The 27,753-nt window shown below is 39.8% G+C and overlaps 2 protein-coding genes and 1 pseudogene across 4 annotated transcripts in view; 1 reads left to right on the top strand and 2 right to left on the bottom strand.

Annotated features, from left to right (window-relative positions):
- NOC3L (NOC3 like DNA replication regulator) overlaps positions 1 to 5,238 on the bottom strand; it is a 28,024-nt gene extending 22,786 nt beyond the window's left edge. For both annotated transcript variants that reach the window (XM_088791945.1, XM_074339365.2), the window contains exons 1-2: positions 5,083 to 5,238; positions 3,865 to 4,072 (exon numbers count right to left, since the gene is read on the bottom strand). In XM_088791945.1, coding sequence (XP_088648071.1) covers positions 3,865 to 4,072; positions 5,083 to 5,091 — 217 coding nt within the window. In that variant the 5' untranslated portion in view covers positions 5,092 to 5,238. The remainder of the gene's footprint in view (positions 1 to 3,864; positions 4,073 to 5,082) is intronic.
- An 18,677-nt stretch (positions 5,239 to 23,915) lies between these two features.
- LOC141573024 (U6 spliceosomal RNA) lies at positions 23,916 to 24,013 on the bottom strand (annotated as a pseudogene).
- Positions 24,014 to 24,508: 495 nt separating this feature from the next.
- Positions 24,509 to 27,753, top strand: part of TBC1D12 (TBC1 domain family member 12) — an 83,833-nt gene continuing 80,588 nt past the window's right edge. Inside the window, exon 1 of one of the 2 annotated variants that reach the window (XM_019739838.3) lies at positions 24,509 to 25,701. In XM_019739838.3, the coding sequence (XP_019595397.3) occupies positions 24,509 to 25,701 (1,193 nt within the window). The remainder of the gene's footprint in view (positions 25,702 to 27,753) is intronic. The other variant, XM_088791944.1, reaches the window with a different exon arrangement.

Below are 27,753 nucleotides of genomic sequence, written 5' to 3'. Positions count from 1 at the left end.
TACCTCACTTCATAATCATTAGAGGACCTAGCTTTCCAAATTACTGATAAAAAAAAGCTGTAAGAAAGAAAACACCTTGAATTTCCTACTGAATTCAATAGCACTTGCATGCATCTTTTCCTTTCTTCTAACACTGAAAGAGGTGCCTCTCCTCCTGTGCTCTGGATCCCAAAAACTCTTGCCCTCTCTTGCCTTGTTCTATCGTTTAAGCCTCTCTCATCTGTATCTTCAACCTCTTCAATATACTGATTTCTTCATATTAGCATTTTAAGATGGACAAGTAAGTCATTTTCCAGGGGACAATATGTCAATATCTTTCCAAAATTTTAAATGCATTTTATTACTGGTACAATAAACTTCCATACAAGAAAAAATATGCAGCTGCTAAAAAAATTTGAAGTAGGAAGTGATAATAATCACATCATTTGTTGCACAAATCTTATGTACCATATAGGACATATAGTATTCCACCTTAACAGCTATATAGTATTCCACCACCTGTATACAACATTTACATCATTTATTTTAACAATTCCTTGTTGATGGACATTTTGATTTTCAGTTTTTGGTGGTGGTAGAGATGGCATTTGTTTTCGTTTGGTATTTTGCTATTTTAACAGTGTTGCAATGAACATGCTTGGGCATGGATAGTCTTAGCAAATTTTTTTCAAATACCAGCGGTGGCAAAAAAACGTATACATATGATCTGTGTTCATCTTTTGTTATCAGTATGTATTGAGTATTACAATCTTAATAGTTTTTTCCTTTCTTAAAATGTGTATACATTTTTTTGGCACCCTCTGAATAATCATAGGATGAATTCCTAGCAGTGGGATTGTTGGGCCAAAGGAAAGTGCATTTCTTTCTTTCTTTTTTTTAATCCTGCCTATCATTGTTTATATGAGTTTACGAGTACACATATTTTTTGCCTTTTTTATTCAAAGTGTGTAAGCATATCAGACATGTGGTGATAGCCTATAATTTCAAGTGGGTGAAAGCTTCAATATACACTACTTTTCACTTTATTTTTTAAAATTAACTGTTTTGTAGAGTATTTCATGTTAGTACATAGTTTCCTTCTTTCTTGTAACACTCTTCTTTTGATTTCTAAGACACTGTACAATTCTGGTTTTCTTCCTAATTCTCTGGTTCTTCCTCAAACCCCAGGACAGGTTTTTCTTCCTCCACCAATTTCTTAAATGCTGGGGTTCCTTTAAATTCTGTTCTAGGTTCTCTTATTTTCATACAACAGTCTCCACAGTATGTTACCCAAGTCTAAGACTTCAATTACCATCTATATGCTGATATATTGCAAAATTACTCTAACACAGATCTTTCATTTGAACCTTATACACTTATATCCAACCACTGATAGACTTCAACGTGCAAGAATGAAGAATCTTTCGCTTATTTTTAATATGTAATTATTAACACATCATGCTTTTTAAAGTCTACTGAAATTTAGATGGAAGAGATCTTAAAAAACATCTAACTCAACCATTGCATTTTTTAACAGATTAAATACCTGGAGATTAAGTGACTGACTAAGGCCCCATCAGTAGTAACAAAATCAAGAAAAAAGCCCAAGTTTACTGGCTTCCAGTCCCATGATCTTTTATACATCACAATAATATGTTGTCAAGAGATCAAACTACCCGGAGTAAGATTTTTACTGATATATCCCCTCGGGCAAGGGAAGTGAAGTAAGAGAAAAAATAAACATGTGGGATTACATCAAACTAAGTTTTTCACAGCAAAGGAAACCATCAGTAAAACAAAAAGGGATCCTACTGAATGGGAAAAGATATTTGCCAATGATATATCTGGTAAGGGGTTAAAAATCCCAAATTTATAAAAAACTCACTCAACTCAATTCCAAAAAAACAAACAACCCAATTAAAAAATGGGCAGAGGACATGAAGAGATATTTTTCTAAAAAGGACATACAGATGGCAAACAGACATAAGAAAAAATGCTCAACTTCACTAACCATTAGAGAAATGCAAATAAAAACCACAATGAGATACCACCTCACTCCAGTCAAAACGGCTGTCATCAATAAATTAACAAACTACAAGTGGTGGCAAAAATGTGGAGAAAAGGGAACCCTTGTGCACTGTTGGTGGGATTGCAGATTGGTGCAGCCACTATGGAAAACAGTATGGAGGTATCTCAAAAATCTGAAAATGGAACTACCTCATGATTCAGCAATTCCACTCCTAGGTATTTATCCGGAGAAATCCAAAACTCTAATTCAAAAAAATTTATATACCCCTATATTTATTGCAGCACTATACACAATAGCCAAGACATGGAAACAACCGAAATGCCCATCGGTAGACGACTGGATTAAGAAACTGTGGTACATTTATACAATGGAGTATTACGCAACCATAAAGAATGAAATCTTACCATTTGCAACAACATGGATGGACCTAGAGAACCTTATGTTAAGTGAAATAAGTCAGACAGAGAAAGACAAATACCATATGATTTCACTTATGTGGAATCTAAAGAAAAGAATAAATGAATGAACTAATCAGAAACAGTCTCAGAGACATAGAGGAAAAACTGAGGGTTGCTAGATGGGAGGCGGGGTTGGGATAAGGGGGAAGATGAGGGGATTATAAAGCACAATCGGTAACCACAAGATGGCCACAGGGATATGAAAGTCAATTTGGGGAATGTAATCAATAATGGTGTAAAGATTTTGTAGGGTATCCAATGAACACTTGTCTCATTATGGACACCACCTCAGGGAAGATGTAGATGCCTGACCACTGCACTGTACACCTGAAAGTGAAGCTGAACAATAATGAATGTCAACTATAATTATATATGCTGTACTCCACTTCTTGTGTGTGTGTATATATATATATATACACACACACAAGAAGTGGAGTACAGCATTAGGAATACAGACAATGGAAATGTAATGGCTGTGTGCGATGTCAGAGGGATAGTGGACGGGGGGAGGGGGGTTGTCACTGTGTGAGGGATATAAATGATAAATGTCTATTACATTGTTTTGTGCACATGAAACTAATTAAAAAAATGTTTTTAAAAAGAGATCAAACTAAATTCCGTGTGTCCCCCAAAATAAGACCTAACCAGAAAATAAGCCCTAGCAGATTTTTCAAGATGACATCACTCCCTGAACATAAGCCCTAACGCATCTTTTGGAGCTAACCTTAATATAAGACCCGGTCTTATTTTCAGGGAAACACGGTAGGTCAGGATTAAGAAAATGAGATGGACATGGGAAGACAATAGTCAGATACTGTCAAATATGACGAACCTGAAAGTACCAGTAACTTTGTAGAAGAACTGGTCTGACTCAAAATGGTCAGATACCTTACCTATTTTGAGTACTGAGAGTTCTTGGACAGTTTTACAAAAGAATAATCCTGACAATTACAGCTCAATTTCACGCCAAGTTTCCAAGTGAAAAGAAAGCCAGAAGTTTAGAATACTAAATGAACCTTGGCCACACTGTGAAGAATGCACCACAGAAAAGCAATGTTCTAACCTTAGCAAACTGCCCAGTGAATGGGAAAGTGGCAGCCCTGGCATGCTGCCCAACATTTATTTACAGGGCTACTCTGAGTTTGTTTTCCCAAGTAGTATATCTTCAGATCTGCTTTCTAGAGAAACTTAAAACTGAGACTAGCTGTTTTTCACAATGAATACTATACTGAAATGTTTTTTTCATACTGACTGTGATAAAATATATAGGACTATTATTTTTACCTACCCTTGGGAAGATCTGAGAACAAGAGTGATTACTAGAAAGCAGTTATTTCATGAAGAACATTTTAGAACAAATCAACGGAAATTAGAGCACATGAATGCCTTCACAATTACCTGGTCGTTTTTTCTTTGGGTCCTCCAATGGAATGGGTTTCTTAGACACAGCATCCTTTACAGCTTGTCTTAGTTTCCTCTGTTCTTTTCGGTACTTCTTGAGAGTGCTTTGTTGTTTAAATTGCTTATTTTTCAGCTTGTTTTCAAGTTTGATCTTACTAGTTTTTAGCAACTTCCGAAAGCTTGGGACCTGTTTTTTATTTCTTCTCTGTAAAACAACAGGAAGAATGCAGCATAACCAGAAATTTAAATTATTTTATTTTTAAAATCAGAGTAAAGAGAGTCGATTATAAATTTCGTTACACCAAGTCCACAATTCTAATGTCTCACAGTCATGGATCTTGTATATAAAAGCTAAAACCAAACTAAAGCATTAGTCCTACAGAATGGCACTACAGCATCAGTTATTCAACCAGGGGTCTTCTTGTCACCAAATCCACCACTGCTCAAAAGGGCCCAGGACAAAAAAATAGTTAAGAACCTCTGACCTATCGGTAAATGGTTATTAAATGGTTATTAACACCTGTAGTTTAGCATACTCAGAGCAAAATGCGGGCTGTCAAACAACTGACATTTATATATTGCTTTACTGTTTACAAAGCACTCCAACATAACTTAACAGCCTAGTAGTTAAGCAGTGATTGCCGTTATCCGCACATTACTTAAGAAGCTAAGGCTTATAGATTATGTGACTTGCCAAAGACCCTTAAACTAAGAAAGGCAAAGCTGAATTCAGGTGTTTAAATTCCAACTCTCTTGCTGGTGACTTCTCATTCAGAAATCCAAATCCTAGAAGTAGCTCTAATTTTCTGTGAGAACCAGAATTTGCTTTCCTATCTCCTTACCCTTTAAGGGATAAAATGGACTCGTCTCGGTTCCCGTGACTCATACTATAAATTTACTGAGAACATATAAATTCAATACGAGGTTCAAAAGAGGGTCTGGAAGAACCCCCAAAGTCTGACATCCCAGGGATGCAAGACTCGGTGCTTGTCTCATCGTGGCTCCTGAAGTCGAGCGCGAGCACAGTGGGCGTTTCAGGAAGAGCCACGTGAAGAGCCGGGAAGAGGACAGCTCACAGAGCCAAGAGGGAGCCCCGAATCTAGGCCACCGCCCCCTAAACAAGGGCAAAATCCCGCCGGACAGCTACACCAGGGAGCGAATCTATCAGCCAAAGGGGCCCTAAACTGCGAGAATCGGGCTTCGGAGGACTCTTACCGCCTTCATCCTTAAATCGGGAAGGAGTTCCGGTGCCACAAATTCACCAAGGTGCAGAGATAATCCAGGAATCCAGAGCGGGCGACACACGTGCGGCAACCCCAACACTGCGCAAGACGGAAGCTGCCGCTAGCCCCTCCCCATTCTCCGCCGCCGGAAATGGGGGCGGGACTTCCGTAGACAGGCTCGGGAGCGCGCCTTCTCCCCGGTGAGACTCGCGCGCCTCTGGGCCGGCCTCCCTCGGGCGTGCACGAGTTTGGACGTGCGCCGAGCCCAGAACAACGTGGGCCAAAAGGCACTTGGCCTGGGGCGGTACTTTATAAGGTATTTTAATCTTTGACCTTTCCCGAATTTCTTTGAAAGTGGGAAATGGGGCTCCTTCTCTCAGAATGGAGGGACTTAGTTTTTTTCAATAACTTCACTGCGTTTTGTGCCTCTCCTCACGTAGCTTATCTTTCTGTTATAAAGACTGATTTTTGTAGTCTGTTGTCCTTCCGTAAAGTCTTGAGAGCAGAGAAATCTTATTCCATTTGTGTAATGCCCGCTCCTTGCCTGGCCCTGTTTGTGAAATGCCGAATGATTTCTCGTGACCCTCCGGCACTCAAAAGTCTGTGGTTCTTGATGTTTTATTTTGAAACACTTTTTGCCTTAGTAACCATTGTCTGATAAAGAGTTACATCAGTGAAATTCATCTGCATGTCAATATTTTACAACTATTTTACCTTTGTGTAAATTGTACTGCCTGCTTAGTAATTCCCCGGAATTTTAACGGGAAGATTTATGCATTGCAAGAATATGTTTTTTTAAATGATTGTCTCTCAAAGACTTTTTTCATGAATAAATGTAAGAATTCCACTTCCGGTTTTTTTGTTTGTTTGTTTATTTTTGTTTTAATTTAAAGTCCATGATTCTTGAGCACATGACTGACTCTCAGTCCGGCCTGGCAGTCCTGAGCCACATGGGAAAAGCCAGTAGAGGCTCAAAAGATTCTGAGCTTCCTGTGGGTGTTGGTTTTATACTGAGAAGAAACCTCCCAATTTCTGGATCCCACTTCAAAGACCAAGAATCCCATTCTATCTGGAATTCTTTCCCTTCCTTTCAGCGTTCCCAATTCACCCCACCCCCTCCTCACACACTCAGAAACAGCAAAGCCTGTCCCCCTGGAGTATTACTTCATCAAGCAAACTGAAAACGTTTGCCTGTGCTCTTCCCAAGTGTCCGAATTCCTTTCCTAACAGCAACTTATCCTTAGTCACGCCCGTCTTTCAGCCTTCCCTCCTGTCTCCAAGGATGAGGCATCCACATTTCAGTTTGCAACCAACTTCAAGCTTCATCAGACTTCTGTGTCTCTCCTGTGTCCTTTCCCTCCCTAATGGATCCTTCCCCTTGGCCTATAAACGTATTCAAATATCTTCCATCCTTAAATTTTTTTTTAATGACTAGACAGCTCCTTTTAATTGCTGTTCTATTTTCCTCCTTCCCTGCTTGTCCTTCCAATAAAATTAATATTCTCCTGGTGTCTCCATTTCTGTATTATCACAGCCCAATCCTGTGCTAGCTTCTTGGGGAATTAAGTCATACTTTTGGCCCATTTTAAATTTATAATCAACAAAAATCTTTGGATCATTTTTAAGCAGTTGTTGCCAAGCTAAATCTCTCCCATCTTGAATCTGAGCAATCTATTATTTGATTGCAAACTTTAAAATGGAAGTTTATTAATATAATCTTACTGGTTTGTCAGTTTTGTGTCATTTCCCACTCAATCCACTGCTAAGCTCAGTTTGGGCTCTAGATCCTCTTGGATCCTCCAGACCTTTCCTGGACAGTTGGGCTGAGAGGAGTCACTGCGCTACCCCGAACTAACTTCACAGAGATTGTACCCAGAGATTCCTGTGAGCTCTTTTGAGGGGCCTGTTAACCCAGTTGGCTCTGCCTGTAACATCCCACTGGAACTGCTCTCATTAAGTTCATCAAGAACCTCCAAGTTGTGAATTTTTTCTTTTATAAGTGTTCACCGTGAATGATGTCAATTCTTTTCCTTCCTGTCTTTTAAACTAGATCTCTGCTGCATTTCTCCTTTCTCAATTAGCATTTCAATTCTCTTGGCTCTCCTAACAGCCTCTTCCCCAGGTTCTCCTACCTCCATTCCTTCTTCCTTTTGCCTCTTCAGTATTTGTTGACTCTCAGGTTTCTACACGTGGCCCAGTTTTCTACTTCTCATTCTACTTGCTCTTCCAGTGTGATCTCACCCATCTTCCTATTGCAAAGAGATTCCCAAATCTTTTGTCCAGTCCATACCTCTCCCTCAAAACTCAGTCTTGTAGCCATCTGCCTCCTGGATATCGCATGATAACCACAGAACTTGACCAAACTATTGTCCAAAACCAAACTATTTTTTTCACTTGTGCCTCTTCCAACATTCCCTATTTCATTCATTTACCAACAGCTAGATCCCAATATTCCATAGATCTTTGGAAACAAGCCAGGGCTTTCTTGGTCACTCACATATTACAGTTCTTCCATTTTCTATAAACAGACAGGTTTGAAACTGTCACTAAGTAGACATGGGACAATAAAGTTTCTAATGTTACAGTCCCACGGATAATTTATGTTATATCAAAGGAACTTGAAGAAACTAAAAGTGCATAATAGGCTCGAAATAGATGTTTTATATTTCCTTATGAAAAATTATTAAGTGGTGCCAGATTATAAATGTAAATCTCTAAAATCACAACATCAAGAATTTGAAAATATATCTCATGGTCTCTACCATTGACAATGTTAAAATACAGTTGAGAAAAATATACAGAGTTGAGAAAGATAATTATGCATGGCCAAATAGAGATTAGTAAAAGAGATCTCATAGGTGCTAGAAACAAAAAAGATAAACAAAAGATGCTTTGGAGGAAATGATAGAGCCACGTATACTTAAAGGTACCCTTGTAGAAAGAAAGGATCAAGTTCAAATAGGTGGGATAATATTTTCTAAGCAAGGTCACACAGGTAGTGTAATTTATATCACAGTCCATAAGGGAATTAGGTTAAAATAGCTAATAATTATAACTAATGAGTAATTATTAAAATTGTTAACAAAACTCTAATAAAAATAATAATATAGCCGATGTTATTGGTGTCCCATTGACCATCCTCTGAGGACTCCCCATTCCATACATGCCCAAAAAAGTCCTCTACAAGTGCCTGCAACTTTTTTTTTTTTTTAAGATTTTATTGGTTAAAGGGAACAGGACTTTATTGGGGAACAGTGTGTATTTCCAGGACTTTTTCCAAGTCAAGTTGTTGTTCTTTTAATCTTAGTTGTGGAAGGCTCAGTTCAGCTCCAAGTCCAGTTGCCGTTGTTAGTTGCAGGGGGCACAGCCCATGCAGGAGTCGAGGAGTCGAATTAGGAGCACGGAGCTCTAACCGCCTGAGCCACTGGGCCAGCCCCTGCAACTTTCAACTTGAGAAATTTTTCTCGACCCCTGCAGGGCAGGCCAAAAATGCTAAGGAATTTTCACCCCTGAGAGCACCCTTTAACCAATTACAATTGGAAGTTGAAGGATAAATATACCAATTATTGTAGATCGAAAAATGTCTTCCAAAGGCACAAGGTCCTGATCCCTGAGACCTGTGAATATTACCTTATGTAGCCAAAGGTATGATTATGATTAAGTTAAGGATCTTGAAATGCGGAGATTATCCTGGACTATCCAGGGGACCCCTAAAGACAATCATATATGTCCTTATAAGAGATAAGCAGAGGGAGATTTCACACAGACAGAAGAGGAAGAGGCAGTGTGACCACAAAAGCTGATTGTGGTGCAATAGCCAGAAATCAAGAAATGCCAGTAGCCACCAGAAGGGGAAAAGGCAAGGAACAGATTCCCCCCTACAGCCTCTGGAGGGAGCTAGGCCCTGCTGACAGCATCATTCCAGTGATAATGATTTTTAATTTCTGACCTCTAGATCTTCGAGGGAATAAATTTCTGTTGTTCTTCAGCACCACATTTGTGGTCATGTGTTATAGCAACCATAGAAAACGAATACACCAATATTCATACTAACAAGTATACCAATGTTCTCACTTCTCACAGGTGGGACAACTCTGAGGTACATTCTGTATTGTCTCCTGGAGGTTCACAAAAGGCTTGAGCCCCACCTGCAGAGGTATCTTACAGGACTCATCAGCCCACCCTATTGCTGTCCTTCTTTTGAAAGTCTCACTTCTCCATCCTGAAATCAGTGGTTCCTGGACTCCTTCAAAATGAACCACTTGTATTGATATCTTCATGTATTAGTTTCCTGGAGCTGCCATAACAATGGGCCACAAATTGCATGACTTACAATAGGAATTTATTCTCTCACAGTTCTGGAGGTTAGAAGTTAGAAATAAAAGTGTTGGTCAATTTGATTCCTTTTTAGGGCTATGAAGGAGTATCTGTTCCATGTTTCTCTCCTAGCTTCTGGTAATGGCTGGCAATTGGCATTCTTTAGCTTGTAGATGCATCACTCCAGTCTCCGCTTCCATCTTTACATGGCATTTTCCCTGTGTCTCTTTGTCTTGACAGGGCCATCTTCCTCTCATGTAAGGGCATTAGTTATATTTGAATAAGCGCCCACTCTAATGACCTCATCTCAACTTGATGACAGCTACAAAGACCCTATTTCCAATTAAGGTCACATTCATAGGTACTGAGGGTTAGGATTTTAACATCTTCTGGGAGGGTAAATAATTCAACCCATAACACCTTGACTCGGTCAAATTTGGGGGACCCCAATGTAAGACAGTTATCACTTACTAAACACTTTTTTTCTTTAAATTAAAGTTTATTGGGGCAACAATTGTTAGTAAAGTTACATAGATTTCAGGTGTACAATTCTGTAATACATTATCTATAGCTCACGTTGTGTGTTCACCACCGAGAGTCAGTTCTCTTCTATCACCATACACTAGACCACATTTACCCTCTTCTAGAGCCCTCCTCCCTTCTCCCCCCTTACCCTCTGGTAACCCCTAAACTATTGTCTATGTCTATGAGTTTTTGTTCTTTCAGTTGTTTGTCTTGTTCTTTTTTTCGTTTTTTAAAGATTTTATTGGGGAAAGGCAACAGGACTTTATTGGGGAACAGTGTATACTTCCAGGACTTTTTTCCAAGTCAAGTTGTCCCTTCAATCTTAGTGTGGAGGGTGCCATTCAGCTTCAAGTTGTTGTCCTTTCAGTCTTATTTGTGGAGGGCGCAGCTCAGCTCCAGGTCCAGTTGCCGTTGCTAGTTGCAGGGGGCGCAGCCCACCATCCCTTGCGGGAGTCGAACTGGCAACCTTGTGGTTGAGAGGACGCATGCCAACCAACTGAGCCATCCGGGAGCTCAGCGGCAGCTCGGCTCAAGGTGCCGTGTTCAATCTTAGTTGCAGGGGGCGCGGCCCACCATCCCTTGCGGGACTCGAGGAATTGAACTGGCAACCTTGTGGTTGAGAGCCCACTGGCCCATGTGGGAATCGAACCAGCAGCCTTTGGAGTTAGGAGCATGGAGCTCTAACCCACGAGCCACCTGGCCAGCCCCGTTTGTCTTGTTCTTTTGTTATTAAACACTTTTAATAGTTCCCTACATACAAATTATTTCATTTTATCCTCAATAATTTAGATAAATATTAGCTCCATTTTAAAGTTAATGAATCTGAGGATTAGATATTATAGTGCAGCAAAGTCTGTGTTTACACCAGGTGGGAAATGTAAGTTGTCAGTCCCACCAGTGGGAGTGGTTTTCATCAAAAGGGATCAAATGCCTGAAGCCCTTTTCCTAATCTGCAGTATTATAGATCAGGAAAAAATTACAGAGGAATTTTCCTAAGGTTGTGATATATGTTCTTTTCCACTTAAGATTATTGTTGATAAACTAAACTTCTAAGACATGAAATTTCCTCTTTCTTTACTTGCATTAGCTTTTCAAAGCTTTTTTTGTTTTGTTTTTTTAATTCATTGCTTCCCGAAATCTTTAGGGAAGGGGAAGTAGATTCCATCCACAAAGTCATGTACAGTTTCTGACCGTCCCTTTGGCAGCAATGGTTCCTCACTCTCTTTCCTCTCTGTACCAGACTCTGCTAGGAGCTCTCTGAAAGAGTGTTCTGTAAAACAAAGACACATTGTCTCTAGGCCTCTACCCTAAAGCTGTGGGGGAAGTGTAGCTGAGCAGGGAAGAGGCTAGAATGAAACTAACATTGAAGACGTGTGTGTGTTGTTCTCACACCTGCACAATACTGTCCCTGCTTAGTCTGATGTTCTCTACTCCACCTATCACCAAATCTCGAGTCCTTCCTCTGGTTACAAGTGTGGAAATACTTCCACTCATGGGCTTATCCACATACACTCCGAAGACCTGCTTAGGTGCCATTTATGCTTCTAACTGTTTTCCTTCATTTTCCAAAGTGATGCTGCTGATCAGAGTTAAAATCCATTTGGGTGAATAAATGGATACATAAGTGAAATAAGTAGATATCTATGAATAGATCAATGAGAGGTTGGGATGATCCAAAATATTTCCTCCTACATCTGTCACTCCAGAAAGAAAATAAAGATCCGCCCCTAAGGAATCTCTTCTTTGGGTCCATTAGGAGCAAAAGGACTTTTTAATATTCTATTTAGGACTTTTTAACATCCAGGGAGAGAAAAGGGAATTGGTGGCTTCTGGAGGTGGCAAGAACAGGAAGTGGAGGAGGGGAAGGGTATAAGTGAAAGAGCCAGGCTCCAAAACAGCTAGCTTTTAAATATAATAATACGTGTGTGTGTGTCTGTGTATCATAATGTAATGATAGTTTCAGGGCCATATGAGTTATCTATGTCTGCTCTACAAATTACCCTAAAACTTAACAACTTAAAACAATAATAAACATTTATTATTTCACACAGTTTCTGTGGCTCTAGAATTTAGGAATGGGTTAGCAGGATGGTTCTCATCCTGGAAGTTGCAGTCTAGCTGTTGGACAAGGCTGCGCTCATCAAGATTTTACTAGGACCCAAGAATCAACTTGTAACATGGCTCACTCAAGGGGTCTTGGCCAGAGGCTTCAGTGCCTTGCTGGCTGTTGGCAGGATGCTTCAGTTTCTCACTATGTGAGTCTCTCCATAGCAGCTGGAGTCTTCATGACACAGCAGCTGGCTTCCCCTAGAGCAAGTTATCCGAGAGAGCAAGGGGAACACTCTCGTGCTTTTTAAGATCTAGTCTTGGAAGCCACCACTTCCGCTATTCAATTTGTTAAAAGTACATTACTCAATTGAGACCACACTCACTGATACGGGAATCAGAGTTCACTTTTTGAAGGGAGGAGTATCATAGAATTTGTGGACATACTTAAAAACCATCAGTGTTAGGTTCAACGGACATTTATTGAGCATCTTTAGATCTGAGTATGCACTGGAATTCAAACATGAATTATTTTCCTATCACACAGAACTAAGTAAATCACATTTTTATGTAGGTAGACAAAAAAACAATTTTAGAATACAGGACATTATAGGACTATATGATAGGTTTAAAGCTAAATGGGCATGAAGGCGAGATTTAAATCATGGAGAGCTTTGAGGAACTGATTTCCTGCTGAGCAGAAGAGAAAGGTTATTTTGTAACCTGTGTGACTACTCATTCATAAAACTTTGTAGGACCTAAACTGAGAACTAAATACCAAACTACAGAGATAGTGACTTATTCCATCTTGTAACGCCTGACACCTAAGTCATTTTTTATCTACAAATGGTCAATAAATATTTACTGGTTTGTTGAATTAAATTTAACTGATGAGTTAAGATGAATCTTACAGTAAGTATAGACTCATGTACCATAGTTCTTATGGGTGTTTTGTTACCAGTTTCTTTGACATGGTCAGCTTTTTTCTCTAGAATTTAGAGCAGTCACTGGGGCACAAACTGGAGACTTATGGGCCAACCTCTACCAGTTGTTTGGTTAAAATAGTGTGCGCGTGTGTGTGATATTTTTAATTGATTTTTGAATGCTGTTTGGTGGACTATATGCTTAGTATGCACTCTCCAATTACCCATACCCCCCCACTTCCTGTTGTCTAATATCAATCAGCCTAGTTGGTCCCTAAAGGTAGTTGAGTATAAGACACATGCATCTAGATTTTTAATTATAAGATTACACTATTCAACACTAGTTCAGCCTATTCTTACTCTCCATACCAAGGGTGAGCTGTTTCCTGTGGGTCACTTTTGGCTTTAAATCAAAAGTTCTGTTTTGGTAACCACTTCCCTTTTTTGTTTAGTTAGTATCCCCCTGCATTCTGCTAAACCCTTGTTTTCTCTCTCTTCTTTCCGTTCCTTCTAGTCAGCATTCTTAGTGAGTCTCCCTATCCTACTTCTCTGAATCCCCACATCCTAAATAGCATATGGGGAAAAGGACAAATGTTGAGGACAGAAAGACTTCGTTTTTACTAATTTTTAAAATGGGGATAGGAACACCTACCTTTGAGTAAGCTAAGCTAAATATGGCACCTGGCATGTAAAAGGGGTGCTAAACTTAAATACATTCTCTGCTTCTTTTGGCAAGTACTTTCAAAACCTTGTGGCTATTTGCACAGCCCTTCCGCTCTTTTCCTATCTTTATTCTTCTCAGTTCATTGATTTATCCTTTTATTAATTCACTTATTCAACAAATATTAATTGGTGACTTACTCCCTGTCCCCTTTTATACTTCACAAACCCGTTGTGAGCAACCCACCAGGGTTCTGTTCTCCCCCATAGCCGAGATCCAGAGCCAGTTCACCAGATTCACAGCACAGTCGTCTGCTAACGGTAATCACCGTCTTCTAAAGGAGGTTTCTGCTGTCTTTTCCTAAACATTTAAAGTACTGTAAAATTATCTCTTAGCCCACAATTTGTACACTTCTTCATGGTTCATGTTCAATTCCAAATATTTTTAGGATTATCTATCTAGTCACTAAGGTGGACTGAAAGCAGGTTGAACCAAAGAAACTCTCGACTGATTCTCCAATGAAGAAATATAAATGGCTAAGTAATATGGGAACAGGGTGGAGTGGGGTTCAGTTTCATTAATAGTCAAACAATTTGAAATAGTTAAGAGAAGTCCTTCTTTTCATATAAAATTGGGAAATCTTTAAAATGGTATAATCTATCTTTGGTGAGGGTTCAAGCAGATGGGCACTTTCACACAATGGGAAATGTAAAATTGTACAATCTTTCTTGAGAGCAATTTGAAAATATGTGTCAAAGGACAAAATATCAACTTTACAGTGCAGAAACCTAGCAGGCATCATCTTGACTTAAGTTATTAAAGTTAGTCTCCCCAGTATCAGAATAAACCAACATTATGAGCTTCCTGATCCAATGCATTGAGGAGGGCCCAACATCACTTTTGTGGCATTCTTACCGAAAGTACAATTCCGGAATTTAATTGCGAGGAAACAATTAGACCAACTTAAATTAAGGGACATCTCACATAATAATTGACCAATCGGCTTCAAAAGTGTTGTGTCATTCAGGATCAGCTACATAATTTACAGAGACCAGTTCAAATTCAAATGTGAGGTTCCTTCTTCAAAAATGATTAAAAATTTCAAAACGGCAACGGTAGAGCATTAGAGCAATGGTGCAGGGCCCTGTGCAACTGGACAGGTAGCATGCCCATGAAGCTGGCCTGAGGTCATGAAAGACAAAGACTGAGAAACTGTCCTGCACTGAAGGGGGAGAAGGAGAATGAAAACTAAAAGGGATGTTTGATCTTGCACCAGATCAAGGACGTTAGTGGGGCAAAATGAAAAATTTGAATATAATAGAAATATGGCAATGTTAATTTCATTATTTTGATAGTTGCATTGTGGTTATGTTGGATGTTAATTTTTGGGGAATCTGAAGAGCATATGGAAATACTTTGTACTGCTTTTGCAAATTTTTGTAAGTCTCAAATTATTTCAAAATGAACAACAACAAAAAAAGATGTGGGAGATCAGTGAGCATTGTAGGACTCACTGGAATTGTCTTGGAAAATAGAGCTTAATGCTGGGTTTTGGAGGATGGATGAGAATTTAATGGATAGGAAGGAGATTTAATTGGACATAGAAAGAAAACATATAAAGCAATGCAAAATCTTTGCCTTCCAATCTACTAAAAACTTAAAATGTATGTTTATATCATTTCCCCTATAAATTCCATTTCTAATAAATTTTCCTGAGCAATAACCAAAGATATGTACAAATATTTATATATAAGGAATTAAACTGCAACAGTGTTTGTAATAGTAAACAGTTGGAAACCATCAAAATGTCCAATAATGGGAATGGCTAAATATACTTTATTTCATCCACAGAATGGGAAACAACACAGCAAATTAAATCATGTGTAAAAGTATTCAATTAATATCCAACTAATGTTAAAATTGATTATTGTTGGGTGATGGGATTGTGGCTTTGAAATTTTTTCTATATTCTGTTCTGCAAAATGGCTTCCTGTTATAATTTTGTAATCACTGGGGGAATATATATTTAACCTACTTCAAGTCTGGCCCCAAACGTTTCTGAACAGGCTAACACTTAACAACTTTAGTCCTCCTTATACTGAATTGATGTAAAAACTATCACTTGATTATAACAGTAGCAACTATTTGCAGAACCTGTCATTGTTTTTGCCAGTCTGTCTATAGTTTTTAAATGTAGGCTTAGAGATGCTTTTTCCTCCAAATGTAGCTGAATACCCTCCCACAGCATAAAAAAAATATATATATTTGCAACTCTTGTTCTTCACAATTTATACCTACAGCGGGTATTTGGAAATGTATTTCTGAACATTTTTTTAAAGAGTTACCATTTAATCACTTTTAAAAATATCATAAAAAAAGGAAAACTCCAAAAAAATTCCATGTTCTCTTTTTATGTCTACCCTTTTTGACCTTTATCCAGCTTAATATACAGTTTATACATCATTGTAATTATGATACTATGCAGTTGTGTATGTCTAACTTTTGTTTAACATTATTTGTAAAATTTCCCCATATTTCTGCATTTTTATTACTTAATTATCTTCGTAATATTTCTATAGAAATATTTGATAGACCTACTTTTTCCTACACTTCTCATAATATTGGCAATTGGGGTAATTTCTAATTTTTAACTGTTAAACATTTTCCTGTAAGCATCTTCGTATAGCTTTTATTTTATTCTTTTGAATGACTTCCTATGATGGATTCCCAGGAGTAGCATTACAGTGCCTCTTGACATTTGGCATGAGTTTGCTTCCCCAAAGGACCAGTGTGCATTTCTAAAGCATTTCATCTGTCTCTTGGTTTGTGGCTGTCCTGCTGTGGCTTACCAAACAACACCTGCTTTGTGATCTTACTGTCATTCATTTCCCACACATATCTCACCCTGCTGAGTTAATCTGCGATACTCATCCTTTCAATACTTGTGTCTAACTCTCATCCACAAACTTAGTTCTAGTCACCCTCTTTTACCAGCTGAGACTTTACCAGGCATGCATGGAATTTAAACCATTTGTGGAAGTTGAAGATGATTTCTATAGCAATCCGAGTCGCATAGTCCCACAGAAGATTGTTCATTCCCATTGTTTTACCGAACTTTCTTTTGGATTTTGATACCAATTTATTCCACGTCTTGTCAACCAATTTTCAGATGGATTTATTGACCACATTTTTGTTTAGTAAGTTCATCATCAAAGACTCACAGCTTTCAGATCAGGTTGAGGACAACCTATGCTTATTTTAGGTTTCACTAGTGCATACTCATACAAAATAAATCATCTTTAGGCTAAACATTTATCCATAGATTATGAAATTGCATGTGTCCAAAAGTATAAATAGGAATCAGCATCAGGCAGTTTCTGAATCACAGTCTTGAGGATTATAGAGATGACTAATCTATTGAGTTGGAATTTCCTGAGGATTAGACACATATGTTGATAGTTTATTATTCATCCATTTATACATGTATTGCTTTAATAAATGTTTATTGAACAGATGCTATGTGCTTGACATTGTGCTAGATACTATTGCTAAGATGAACAAAACTGACATACTCTCCTCACAGAGCTTGCATTGTAGTGTGTGTGTGTGTGTGTGTGTGTGTGTGTGTACAAATGTCAGTTAAAAAAAACCCCATAAAATTATAGGTGTGATACTGACTGCAAAGAAAAACGGTGCATGAAAGCATGTAACTAGAGCCTAAGCAGTTGGAGGGGAGGTCAGAGGAGGCAACGTTAAACTGAGACCTGAAGAAAGAGTAGGTGTTAGCCAGGTTGACAAGGTGGGGAAAAGCCCTGTAGGCAAGAAGACCAACATGCATGAAGACACTTAGAGAGACAGGGCTTAGCACATAGTTTTAGAAGCAGAGAAAAGGGCAATGTGTCTGAAACATATTAAGTGAGAAGAAGATAAACATGAGATAAGGCTGGAGATGAAGATAAAAGTCAGTATAACAAAGACCCAGATCATCATGGAGAACATCCTAGAAAGAGAAGCTTGCAGAAGGGAGTTTGGGAGAGAAGTGGGAGAGGAGGTTAGACGGGTAGACAAACCATGAAGAGCTTTGTAGGTCATGAAAAAAGATTTTTGTCTCTGACCTTAAGAAAATAGGAAGCTACTACATTTGATTAAGGAAGAAGAACCCTCCCGAAGATTACTTGGAAGAAACAGCCAAAAATGGAAACAATATAGTAATGAAAACAAAGGAGAACGTGTTTCTCTTAAAAGTCTGAAAGGTTAATATGATGATGACTAAAACAGCAGGGCAATGACATCAGATTTGTGTTTATAAAAACGTATTTAACTGCAGCATGGAGAATTGTTTGGATGTGGCCTCAAGTGAATGTGGGGAGACCAGTTGGAGGTTAATTCTGTCACCCAGGAATGAGATGATGGTAACTTAGTCTGGGTGGGTGGATATAGTGTGACGTGAATAAATGTGAAAGACATTTACATGAGATCCTCAGACCTTATTCACCTCACAGCTGAAAGTTTGTAAGGATCTTTTAGCTATCTAATTTCAGAGGATCTAAGGTAAAAGATGGTGACTACAGTTGATAATGTTGTATTATATAATTAAAAAGAAAGATAGGAAGTGAAACAGACTTTAGAAACTACTTGGTATATCAACTTCCTAGGGCGGTGATAACTAAGTACCACAAACTTGGTAGCTCAAAACAACAGGAACTTGTTCTCTTACAAGTTTGGAGACTAGACGTCTGAAATCAAGGTATTGGCAAAATTACTTTCTTCTGAAGACTTTGCGGGGGAATTTACTTCATGCCTCTCTTTAAACTTATGGTGGCTGTCACCAAGCCTTTATGTTCCTTTGCTTGTAGACACATCACCCCACTGTCTACCCTCATCTTCGCATGCATTTCCCTGTGTCTCTGTGTGTCTTCTCCTTTTCTGTCTTTTATAAGGACATTGCCACATCTATTTAGTAGCTCTTTGAGGAGAGGGAGTACGTCTAATCCAAGATGATCTCATTTTGAGAGTTTTAATTACATCTGCAGAGACCCTTTTCTAAATAAAGTAACATTTACAGGTACTACGAGTTAGGACTTGGACACATGTTTTTGAGGGACACAACTCAACCCACTGCACTTGGCTAATTGGATAAGGAAAAGGGAAGTATTAAGGATGACTCTTGGGTTTTAAGTTTGTGCAATGGGATATACCATCTGCCATTCAGTGAGATATGGAATATCATAATAGAAACAGATTTGGAAGAGGCAGTTATGAGTTTGGACTTGGACATACTGAGTTTGAGGTGACTTTGAAACCAGCAAACAGAGATGTTGGGTACACAGCATATAAGATCGGGAGAAACTGAGTAGCTGGTGGTGGTTTGTATAAAGATGGAGAATGTTGGAAGAAAACTAGGAGAAACTCATTTTAGTCATGTTATATTTATGATGCTTAGAAATATCCATATGGGAATATCAAGAAGGCATTTGGAGTATAATGCAGCAGCTGTAGATACAAATTCTGGAGTCATCAGTTTATAGGTGATCATCTAAATCATGAGAATTGAAGAGATTGCCTGGGGTAAAGAGTGTTGAGTGAGAAGAGAAGAGGGTTCAGAACTATTTCATTAGGAAATTTCAGTTAAGGAGAAAGAAATCCCCCTTTGCCTGAGGAAACTGAGAAGTATTAGCCAAAGAAGTAGGAGGAAAACTGAGAGAGTATGGTGACAATAAAGTAATGAAAACTAAGGAAAAGTGGTGTTTCTTTTAAAAGGGGAAAGAATGCTTCAAAATGGAGGGAGTGATCAGTATAAACGCTGTTGAAAGATCCCATCAGCCAAAGCAGCCACTTTATAGGGTGTAGGGCTGGCTTTTAGAAGTTTCACACACTTCTAACTAGGAGGGGAGAACTCTGTTTTACCCTGAAACATTGGCAGCTCTGAAGGGCTTGGTTCTTGGTGAGGGGCTTCTGGTGCAACTCTTGTCAGCAACTTGAGCTCCTGTGTGCGTGTGTGGATTGGTTTAATTTGATTTCTCTTTTCATGAAGTTTATTAGAAATCAGACCTATGTGAGAAAACCATGGCCTACCTCCACTGTCTGCCGAGTGGGGGTGTTTAATCAGTGGTGTTACGATTCACAGAAACACATTCTTGAAATGAAAGGGAAGACAATATACTTACATTGTAAAACAGTTTACAATAAAGTTTGACATCTTACTGCAGTCTTTTAGAAAAGGCGGAGGGGGAAGATCAAGCAAGTTGGACAGTGAAAACTTTCTGTTGGATTAGAAACAGGGAAGTCATTGAGAGTAAAGAATTATGGACAGAACCTAGAATGGAGTAAATGGGAGGTGAGAAAATGGACATGTTTTAAAACATTTTTTGAAAAAACCTTAAACTTACAAAAAGTTGTAAACATGAAAATAGTACAAGGAATACTCATATATCTTTCCCAGATTTGCCTACTGTTAACATTTTATCCTATTTACTTTATCACTTACTCTGTTATTTGTGCATGCATTTTTTTCTGAATTGTTTTACGATATATTACATATATCATGGCCCTTTATCTGAAATACTCCAATGTGCATTTCCTAGTAGAAATATTTTCTTACAGAACTGATATAGTAATTATCAATTGTAAATACCAATGTTTACATTGAGAACTTTATTTAATCCACTGTGCATATGACAGTTGTGCCTGTTGATCTAATACTGTCCTTCGTAGGATGTTTTTCTTTTCTCTGTCAAGAACAAAACCCAGTTTAAGGGCAGATATCACATGGAATTGTCGTATTGTTTTAATCTTCTTTAATCCTGAACATGTTCATAGCTTTTCTTTGCCTTTTTTGATATTGGCACTTTTTGAAGAATAAAGTCCCCCCGTTTCATTTTTCTAAATAGGATTTTCTTCATTTTGAGTTTGTCAGATGATTTTGTGTGATGAGGTTGAAGTTATACATTCTCAGCCACATCGTATCTTTCTCAGGGTGTCACATCTGGAGGTGCACAATGTGTAATTTTCACAGCAGCTTGCTTCTTCAGGGAAGCAGAGAGATAAGGTTGTAGCTAGCTGTAAAACAGTATTTCTCAACGTTGGCTGCAAATTAGAATTAATTGAGAAGCTTTTAATACCAGTGTAAGGGCCCCTCCTCTAGGGATGTTGAACTTAACTAGACTTGGGTGGGCCCCAGACACCAGAATTTTTAAATGTTTTTTTTTAAGTGTGTTTTTCCAGGACCCATCAGCTCCAAGTCAAGTAGTTGTTTCAATCTAGTTGTGGAAGGCACAGCTTACAGTGGCCCAAGTGGGGATTGAACCAGCAATCTTGTTGTTAAGAGCACTGTGCTCTAACCAACTGAGCTAACCGCCCCCATCACACCAGCATTTTTTAAAACTTCCTAAATGTTACTAATGTGTAGCTAAGTTTGAGGAACATTGCTCTAAGGGTATGTGGGTGGTGATGCTGGTGATTTAACATGGTAGAAGGGAAAACATGTTTTAATGCAATTTGCAAATCCAGTATAACAAGAAAAAGGTTGAGAATTAAAGAAAGATATGAGGAATTTTGAGGCCTTTTGTTTGAGGCCTTTAAGAAGTACAGTTGTAGCAAAATAATAATGTGGGATAATGGTACCATATTTCACCCTTCAATAATGAAGATTGGGTCATACATGTAGAATATGACCAACTGTATGTATTTTGAGAACTTCTGTGAAAGTCAAATTTTCTTCGAAAATGTAAGAATCCAAGTATACCAATAGTTTTCCATATTTTAACTAAGTTAATTAATATTTTACAGCAGAGATTGCAAATATTCTTTCTAATCATAACAGTTTCACGTGACTTACAGGAATGTACCTGGATATATTATTTAAGCCTAGAGTTGTAGTAATGTAGTAATAATGGTATCAAAAGTTTTTAATGTCAAATTCTTAAGCAGTGCAAAAAGGATATGCTACACTTTGAAAATAAATATTTTTTCTTTGTAACATAAGGTATGATATTACTTATCAGATAAGATAGAAACTTATCTCTGAAAGTGGGAAATAAAACCACTAACTACTAACAAAAACCACTAACATAATTTAGTATTATGCAATACATATTATTGTATACAAAGTCACAAAATATAAATGTGCTTCAGTTTTGAAGTTTGCACTGAGAAAATAGTAGGGTTGTATGGGCCAGTATGATTCATGAAAACCTTTGCTGCTATTGACCATAGGAGAGGAAGGAGATGAACAAAATGAACCACTTAGAGAAACTGGACTTTAAAAATGGTATGATTTCATTGATGGAGAATAGTAGTAGCTAGAAAGGAATGTTAACAAGTTAGTTAGGAAAGGTTTGACAGCTGGAAGAAAATTACAAGGATGAATTCTCTAGGCAGAAAGAAAAAGGTTGAAAAGACAAAAGATTGAGATTAGACTCTCAGCTACCCTCATCTTTACCATTATATAACTATACTTATGTCTATACATCTCCTGTGTTAACTTAAACATTTAATTGAAGTAAAATGCCCATAAAGCCATTTAAAATGTACAATACAGTGGTATTTAGTACAATCACAATGTCATGAAATCACCACCTGTATTTAGTTCAAAAACATTTTCATCACCCTCGAAAAGAAAATGCCATATTCTTCCCCCAGCCATTGGCAATCACCAGTCTGCGTTCTTTCTCTGTGAATTTGCCTATTCTGGATAGTTCATATAAATGGAATTATACAATACGTGACCTTCTGTGTCTAGCTTCTTTCACTCAGTATAATGTTTTTGAGATTCATCCACTTTGTAGCACATATCAGTACTTCATTCTTTTTACGTCTGAGTAATAGTCCATTGTATGGCTATACCACATTTTCATTATCCATTCCTCTGTTGATGGACATTTGGGTTGTTTCCATCTTTTGGTTTTTATGAATAGTGCTGCTGTGAACATTCACGTACAAGTTTTTGTTTGAATGTCTTTCAACTCTTTCAGGTATATACCTAAGAGGGAAATTGCTGGATTCTCTAGTAATTCTATGTTTAACTTATTTAGGAACCATCAAACATTTTCCACAGCAGGTGTACCAAACATTTCCCACAGCTGCTGGTAGGAATTTTACATTTCTACCAGCGATGTATGAGGGTTCTACTTGCTCCGCATCCTCCGAAACACTTATTTTCCACTTTTTTGGATTATAGACATCCCAGTAGGTGTGAACGCTATCTTATGGTTTTGATTTGCATTTCTCTAGTGACTAATGATGTTGAGCATTATTTTGTATGCTTATTAACAGCTATTAGCATATCTTCTTTGAAGAAATGTCTGTTCAAGTCTTTTACTCACTTTACAATTAGGTTGTTTGTCTTCTTGTTGAAGCGTATGAATTCTTTATATATTCTGGATACTAGACCCTTATCAGATATATGATTTGAAAATATTTTCTGTGTTCCTATATTAACTTTTCCACCTGTGTCCTGGAAGTCATTTCTTCTTCTGAAAGATCTTAACAATAAATTCATTGCTAACTATGCCCATGCCACTTAGTTGTTTCTTAGGGCCTTCAAAAATGCTCACTATAAGAGACACTCTATGATTCTTAAATTGAGTGCTAAGTACATGGATGTCCCTTTTTTCACATATATATTATCACTCATATATAGGTTATATTCATTCTTGTGTATATGTACGTTTATAAGAAAAAAATGTTAAAGTCTTGATAATGCTACTTCCTCTAATTACAACTCCATTCTATTTCTGTCCTCTCTTTCACTTACATACTTCTAAAATGAGTGGTCTATATTTGCTGCTTCATTTTATCCACAACTAGTGCCACTTTAATCTCCTGCAGTACAACTACTTTGTGCATCCTGAAATGATACTTTTGAGTCTTTGCCCCACTTCCATCTTTATTCTTTTTTCTTTGACGATGTCACTCATGACTCCCCTAGTTGCAGTATGCAGATGACTTTTCAATCTGCACCTCCAAACCCAAGTTTTAGACCTCTAACTATATACTGGATAGTCCCAGTCTTTTACTTTACCAGATATATTTTCCCTATTGACTAAGTTTTTCCAATCCCAATCTATTTCTTCAAACTGCATCAGTTTTAGTCTCAAGAATTTTGTAGTAATTGCTGGTTCCTACCTCTTCAATCATTACTCCTTATAACCTGTTATCACGTCTTGTGATTTTTACTTTATTATTTTTGGTTTGTTATAATCAATCTTTATTTAAGAATCTGATAAATTAATGTTTTTCACCAACTCGGGGAGCAGAAACCTTCACAGGATTCACAAACTTTTGCTTCAGTGCCACCTTGGTGGGAGTCTTAGCAGCAACCATTGCTGTCTTTTTAGATGCTTGATGAGCCTTAAAACTAAGGAATGCCTCGCGAATTTGCATGTCATCCTTGCGCAGGGGCCATGCTAATCTTCTTTGTATCATTCCAATTTTAGTGCCCAAGCAAGCGCTGATTTCTGGTTAAACACACTTCATTTCCACTCAATGGTTATCACCCCATTTTAATCCATTATCACTGGGTGCTGGAATTATCTCAACAGCCCCTCTCTGCCTAACTCTACTTCCTCTCCCTCCTTGAGTGATAATGGAAATCTTTAAGAAGAGCGATGCGATGAAACATGGTGCTACATAAGAAAGAAAATTTCAGTAGTATTGTGGAAGATGAAGTGGAGAAGGAAGGGCGTTGACATGAGACGCTGACGTCCTAAATTGTGGCAATGACGATGGAGAAGGTGGATGTAAAAGTGTCAAGTTGACTGGCAACCAGTTAGAGCTGTAAAGATGTACATCTAGCATCTTGTATTCTACTCCCATAAATTAAAGTCAAGTGAATTTTTGCTAAGTGAGGCATACCCGTGCTTCTTTAAGAACTGTCATGCTCGGAGTGGGCCAACTAACCTCCACCATCCAGATGGCGGATCCCAGATTGGCCGCCGGAGCGGGTTATGGAGCGGGTCTCTCTAGCTGCTGTCTCTATGGTTCGCGGAATCTCCAGGTCGGGCCTTGACCGGTCCAGCTTTTGCGCGTGCGCAAGCCCAGGCGCGTGCCCGCCCTCCCGCAACTGCCCCAACCCCGGGTGGGAGGGGTGGGTCTGGGAAGGTTGCGGCGGTGGCCGCCGCGGCCGCAGCACCCAAGGCTGTTCCCGGGTCGAGCCTGCGCCGGGAAGTCTTCCGCCGCCTCCTCGAGTGGCGCTGACCCGGCCCCAGATGGTTGGTCCAGAGGATGCCGGAGCCTGCTCGAGAAGAAACCCCAAGTTGCCCCCTGTGCCGGCGCCCGAGCCGGCGGGCCAGGACGGGAAGATGATCCGGGCCACGGGAGGCTTTGGCGGAGGCGTCGGCGCTGTGGAGCCGCCGGAGGAGGAGGAGGAGGAGGAGGAGGAAGAGGAGGAAGACGAGACGCCGCCTCAGCAGCTCCTTCGGCGTTACCTCGAGGCGGCCGGGGGACAGCTGGAGCCAGGGCTGTGCTACCGTCCGCTCGCCGCCGGCCAGCCCCGCGCCCCTCCGCCCTCGGCAGCCCTGCGCTCGGACGCCTGCCCCCCGGACGCGGGCTCCGAGCACGGAGGCGCGGAGGTGGCGGATGCCGGCGTCCCGCGCTGCGGCGGCATGACCAACGGGGACTCGGGCTTTCTGCCGGGCCCGGACTGTCGCGACCTGGAGGAGACTCACGGGCTGGCCCGCGCGGGCGGCCGGGAGCCGCGCCACCGCCGCCTCCGCCTGGAGGGGCCTGGAGACGAGGGCGCGGACGGCACGGGCAGCAGGTCGGACTGGGCCGCACCGCTTGAGGACCCGCTGCGGAGCTGCTGCCTGGCGCCGGCGGACGCCGAGGAGCCCGAGGGCGCGGGCAGCGGCAGCGAGGACTTGGAGCAGCCGGGACCCGGCGCTGGGGGTCCCGAGGAGGGCGCGTCCCCCGCCACCTCGGCTGAGAGGACTAGCGGGGGCGCGGGCGCTGAGCTGCGCCTCGGTTTCTCCGACGTTCACTTGAATTCTCGGAACACGTTCGAGGTGAGCCGCCGCCACAGCGCCCGCGACCACCTGCCCACGGCGGGGCCGCCGGTGCCCTCGTCCGCCGCGGAGCAGGGCCCCGCGGGGACCTCGGCCCGGGCTCGACGGAGCGGGGGCTTCGCCGACTTCTTCGCCAGGTACAGCGCAGGCTGCGCCGGGGCTGGGGCGGGTTCGGGCCGAGGCCGGGGCTGGCCGAGAGCGGCGTGGAGGCCGCCTCTGCGCCTGCTCTCGTTAGCGCCAGGACTTAGCTTTGATTTGTCACCCGGGGAAGAGGAACTGGGACCGCACTGTGCTGTCTGTAGGAGAAGTTTTGAGCTCTGTGGGGAGCGAATCTTTCTGTTCCCCTGTGGGCTAGAGGCTGTACCTGCCGTTCACACCTGGTTTCTGTGTATTCAGGTTCTGCCAGCGTGGTAGTGCCCTATCTATGTATACAGTTTTGCCTTTTCCGGAAAAGCAGACAACCTTCACTGTCCTCAATTTAAAGAAAAAATAATTGTGCTACAAGGATTACGGTGGGCGGGAGGAGGGGGATGGCCGTCTGTGTGTAGGGGTGTGGTTGTGAAAGAGAAAGGGAAGTCATTTTGCAGAGCTGTCTGCGTGGAGTCCAAATCCATTCAAGTAGTTTGGGAATTCTTGACATCAGAAGAGGTTGTGTTTCATAGTGTTTAACCGTTTCTGTCATGGCGTTTATTCATATGGAGTTTGGTGTGTAGAATTTGATCCCTGCCTTTAAAGCCAAGTTACTATAGCGGTGTATCTAGAACATCCCTCTTCTCTACTTCTGCTAGATAGGCCTCTACTTTTTCCAGCAACTAATTTTTAATTTTTTATTGTATTGTGTATATCATTTGACCTGCTGTTCTTGAAATTAAATTATGATGGGCATTGTAGATTTCAGAACGGGTCTTTGTTGATTTGTCAGAGATAGGTAGTCAGAAAATACTCCCCTTAATGCACATTAATGAAAAGCAAAAACAATCTCCCTTGAGTCAGATTTTGACATACGTTTTTTGAAAAAAAAAAAAAAAAATGTGTAGGCAAATAGGAAAGTATTCCCAACTTGTAAAACCCTCTCAGATTTTTCTCTCCTGTGTTTTTGTTCCTTTTTCAGAGATCTTGACAACAGAAATAAATTCTGCAGCTCAAGTTTTAGAGGATTATACAATTAGTGTGCATTGTAGACGCACGGGCACAGTTTTCTGATTACAATGAATAGTTCTTATTCCTTTTTGTACTTTATTAACGCTTGTTTTTTCTGCTTGTATAAAATTAAAATTAAATTACAAAGTTGTTTAAATCAAGATTGGGAAATCCCAATTTTGTATTACTCATTGGACAAGCTACATGGAGTAGTAGTGAGTGCCTATAGTAGTTGCAAAAATGTGCCTAAAATTTGTAGTGGCAATATTTTAAAGCTCTCAAGGTGAGTTAAATGTATGTATTTGTGACCTTGTGTGACCTTTGGGTGTTTATTGGTCATGTTTTGATGTCAGGTGTCAGGCAATTTTAGACCTGGAAGGGGCTTTGGCGATCACTAATTCAACCTGTATACCCAGAGTACTTGCTCTGTGCCACCCATTGGGAATGGAGATGATTTGGACAATGGTCCCTGCCTTGAAGGTGGAGTGCAGGCTAGTGGGGATTAAGTGTGATGACATGTATATATATATATATATATATATATATATATACACACACACACACACACGTATAGCTGCATTGCAATTTATGAATAATAACAAGGCAAAGCTATCACAAGAGGCTTTCATATTAATAGTAGGCAGGAATTTTGATATAATTTTTAAATTTTTCTTTAACTTGTAGATTCATAGGACTTTAATTAATATAGCTAGTTGACATTCATATGGCCACACTAATCATGTGTATCAAATCACTGGGTTTGAAGTCAGAAAACTTAGGCACCCTGAAGTTCATTTCACTAAGCCACATTTTTCTTAATTGAGATCTGAATGTGAAGATTCTAGGTGTCACTGCTTCTTTTCTATAACTGGTGGGAAAGGGCAGAGTCTGACAGAGGCACAGTTTTTCTCTTAGCATTTAGCCAAAACCTTAACTGGATTCTGAATATCTTAACGCCAGAGACTATGATCTTCATTTCTGAATCTACAATGCCTAGCGCTGGTATGAAGAACCCCACTTAGGTTGTGTTGAATTGGCAACTTGCAAGG

The sequence above is a fragment of the Rhinolophus sinicus genome, chromosome 15 (genome assembly GCF_057876585.1).
Source record: "Rhinolophus sinicus isolate RSI-liver-muscle chromosome 15, RSI-T2T, whole genome shotgun sequence".
Lineage (NCBI taxonomy): Eukaryota > Metazoa > Chordata > Mammalia > Chiroptera > Rhinolophidae > Rhinolophus > Rhinolophus sinicus.
Note: the sequence above shows the minus strand (reverse complement) of the source record. Positions and strands in the feature narration are given on the sequence as shown.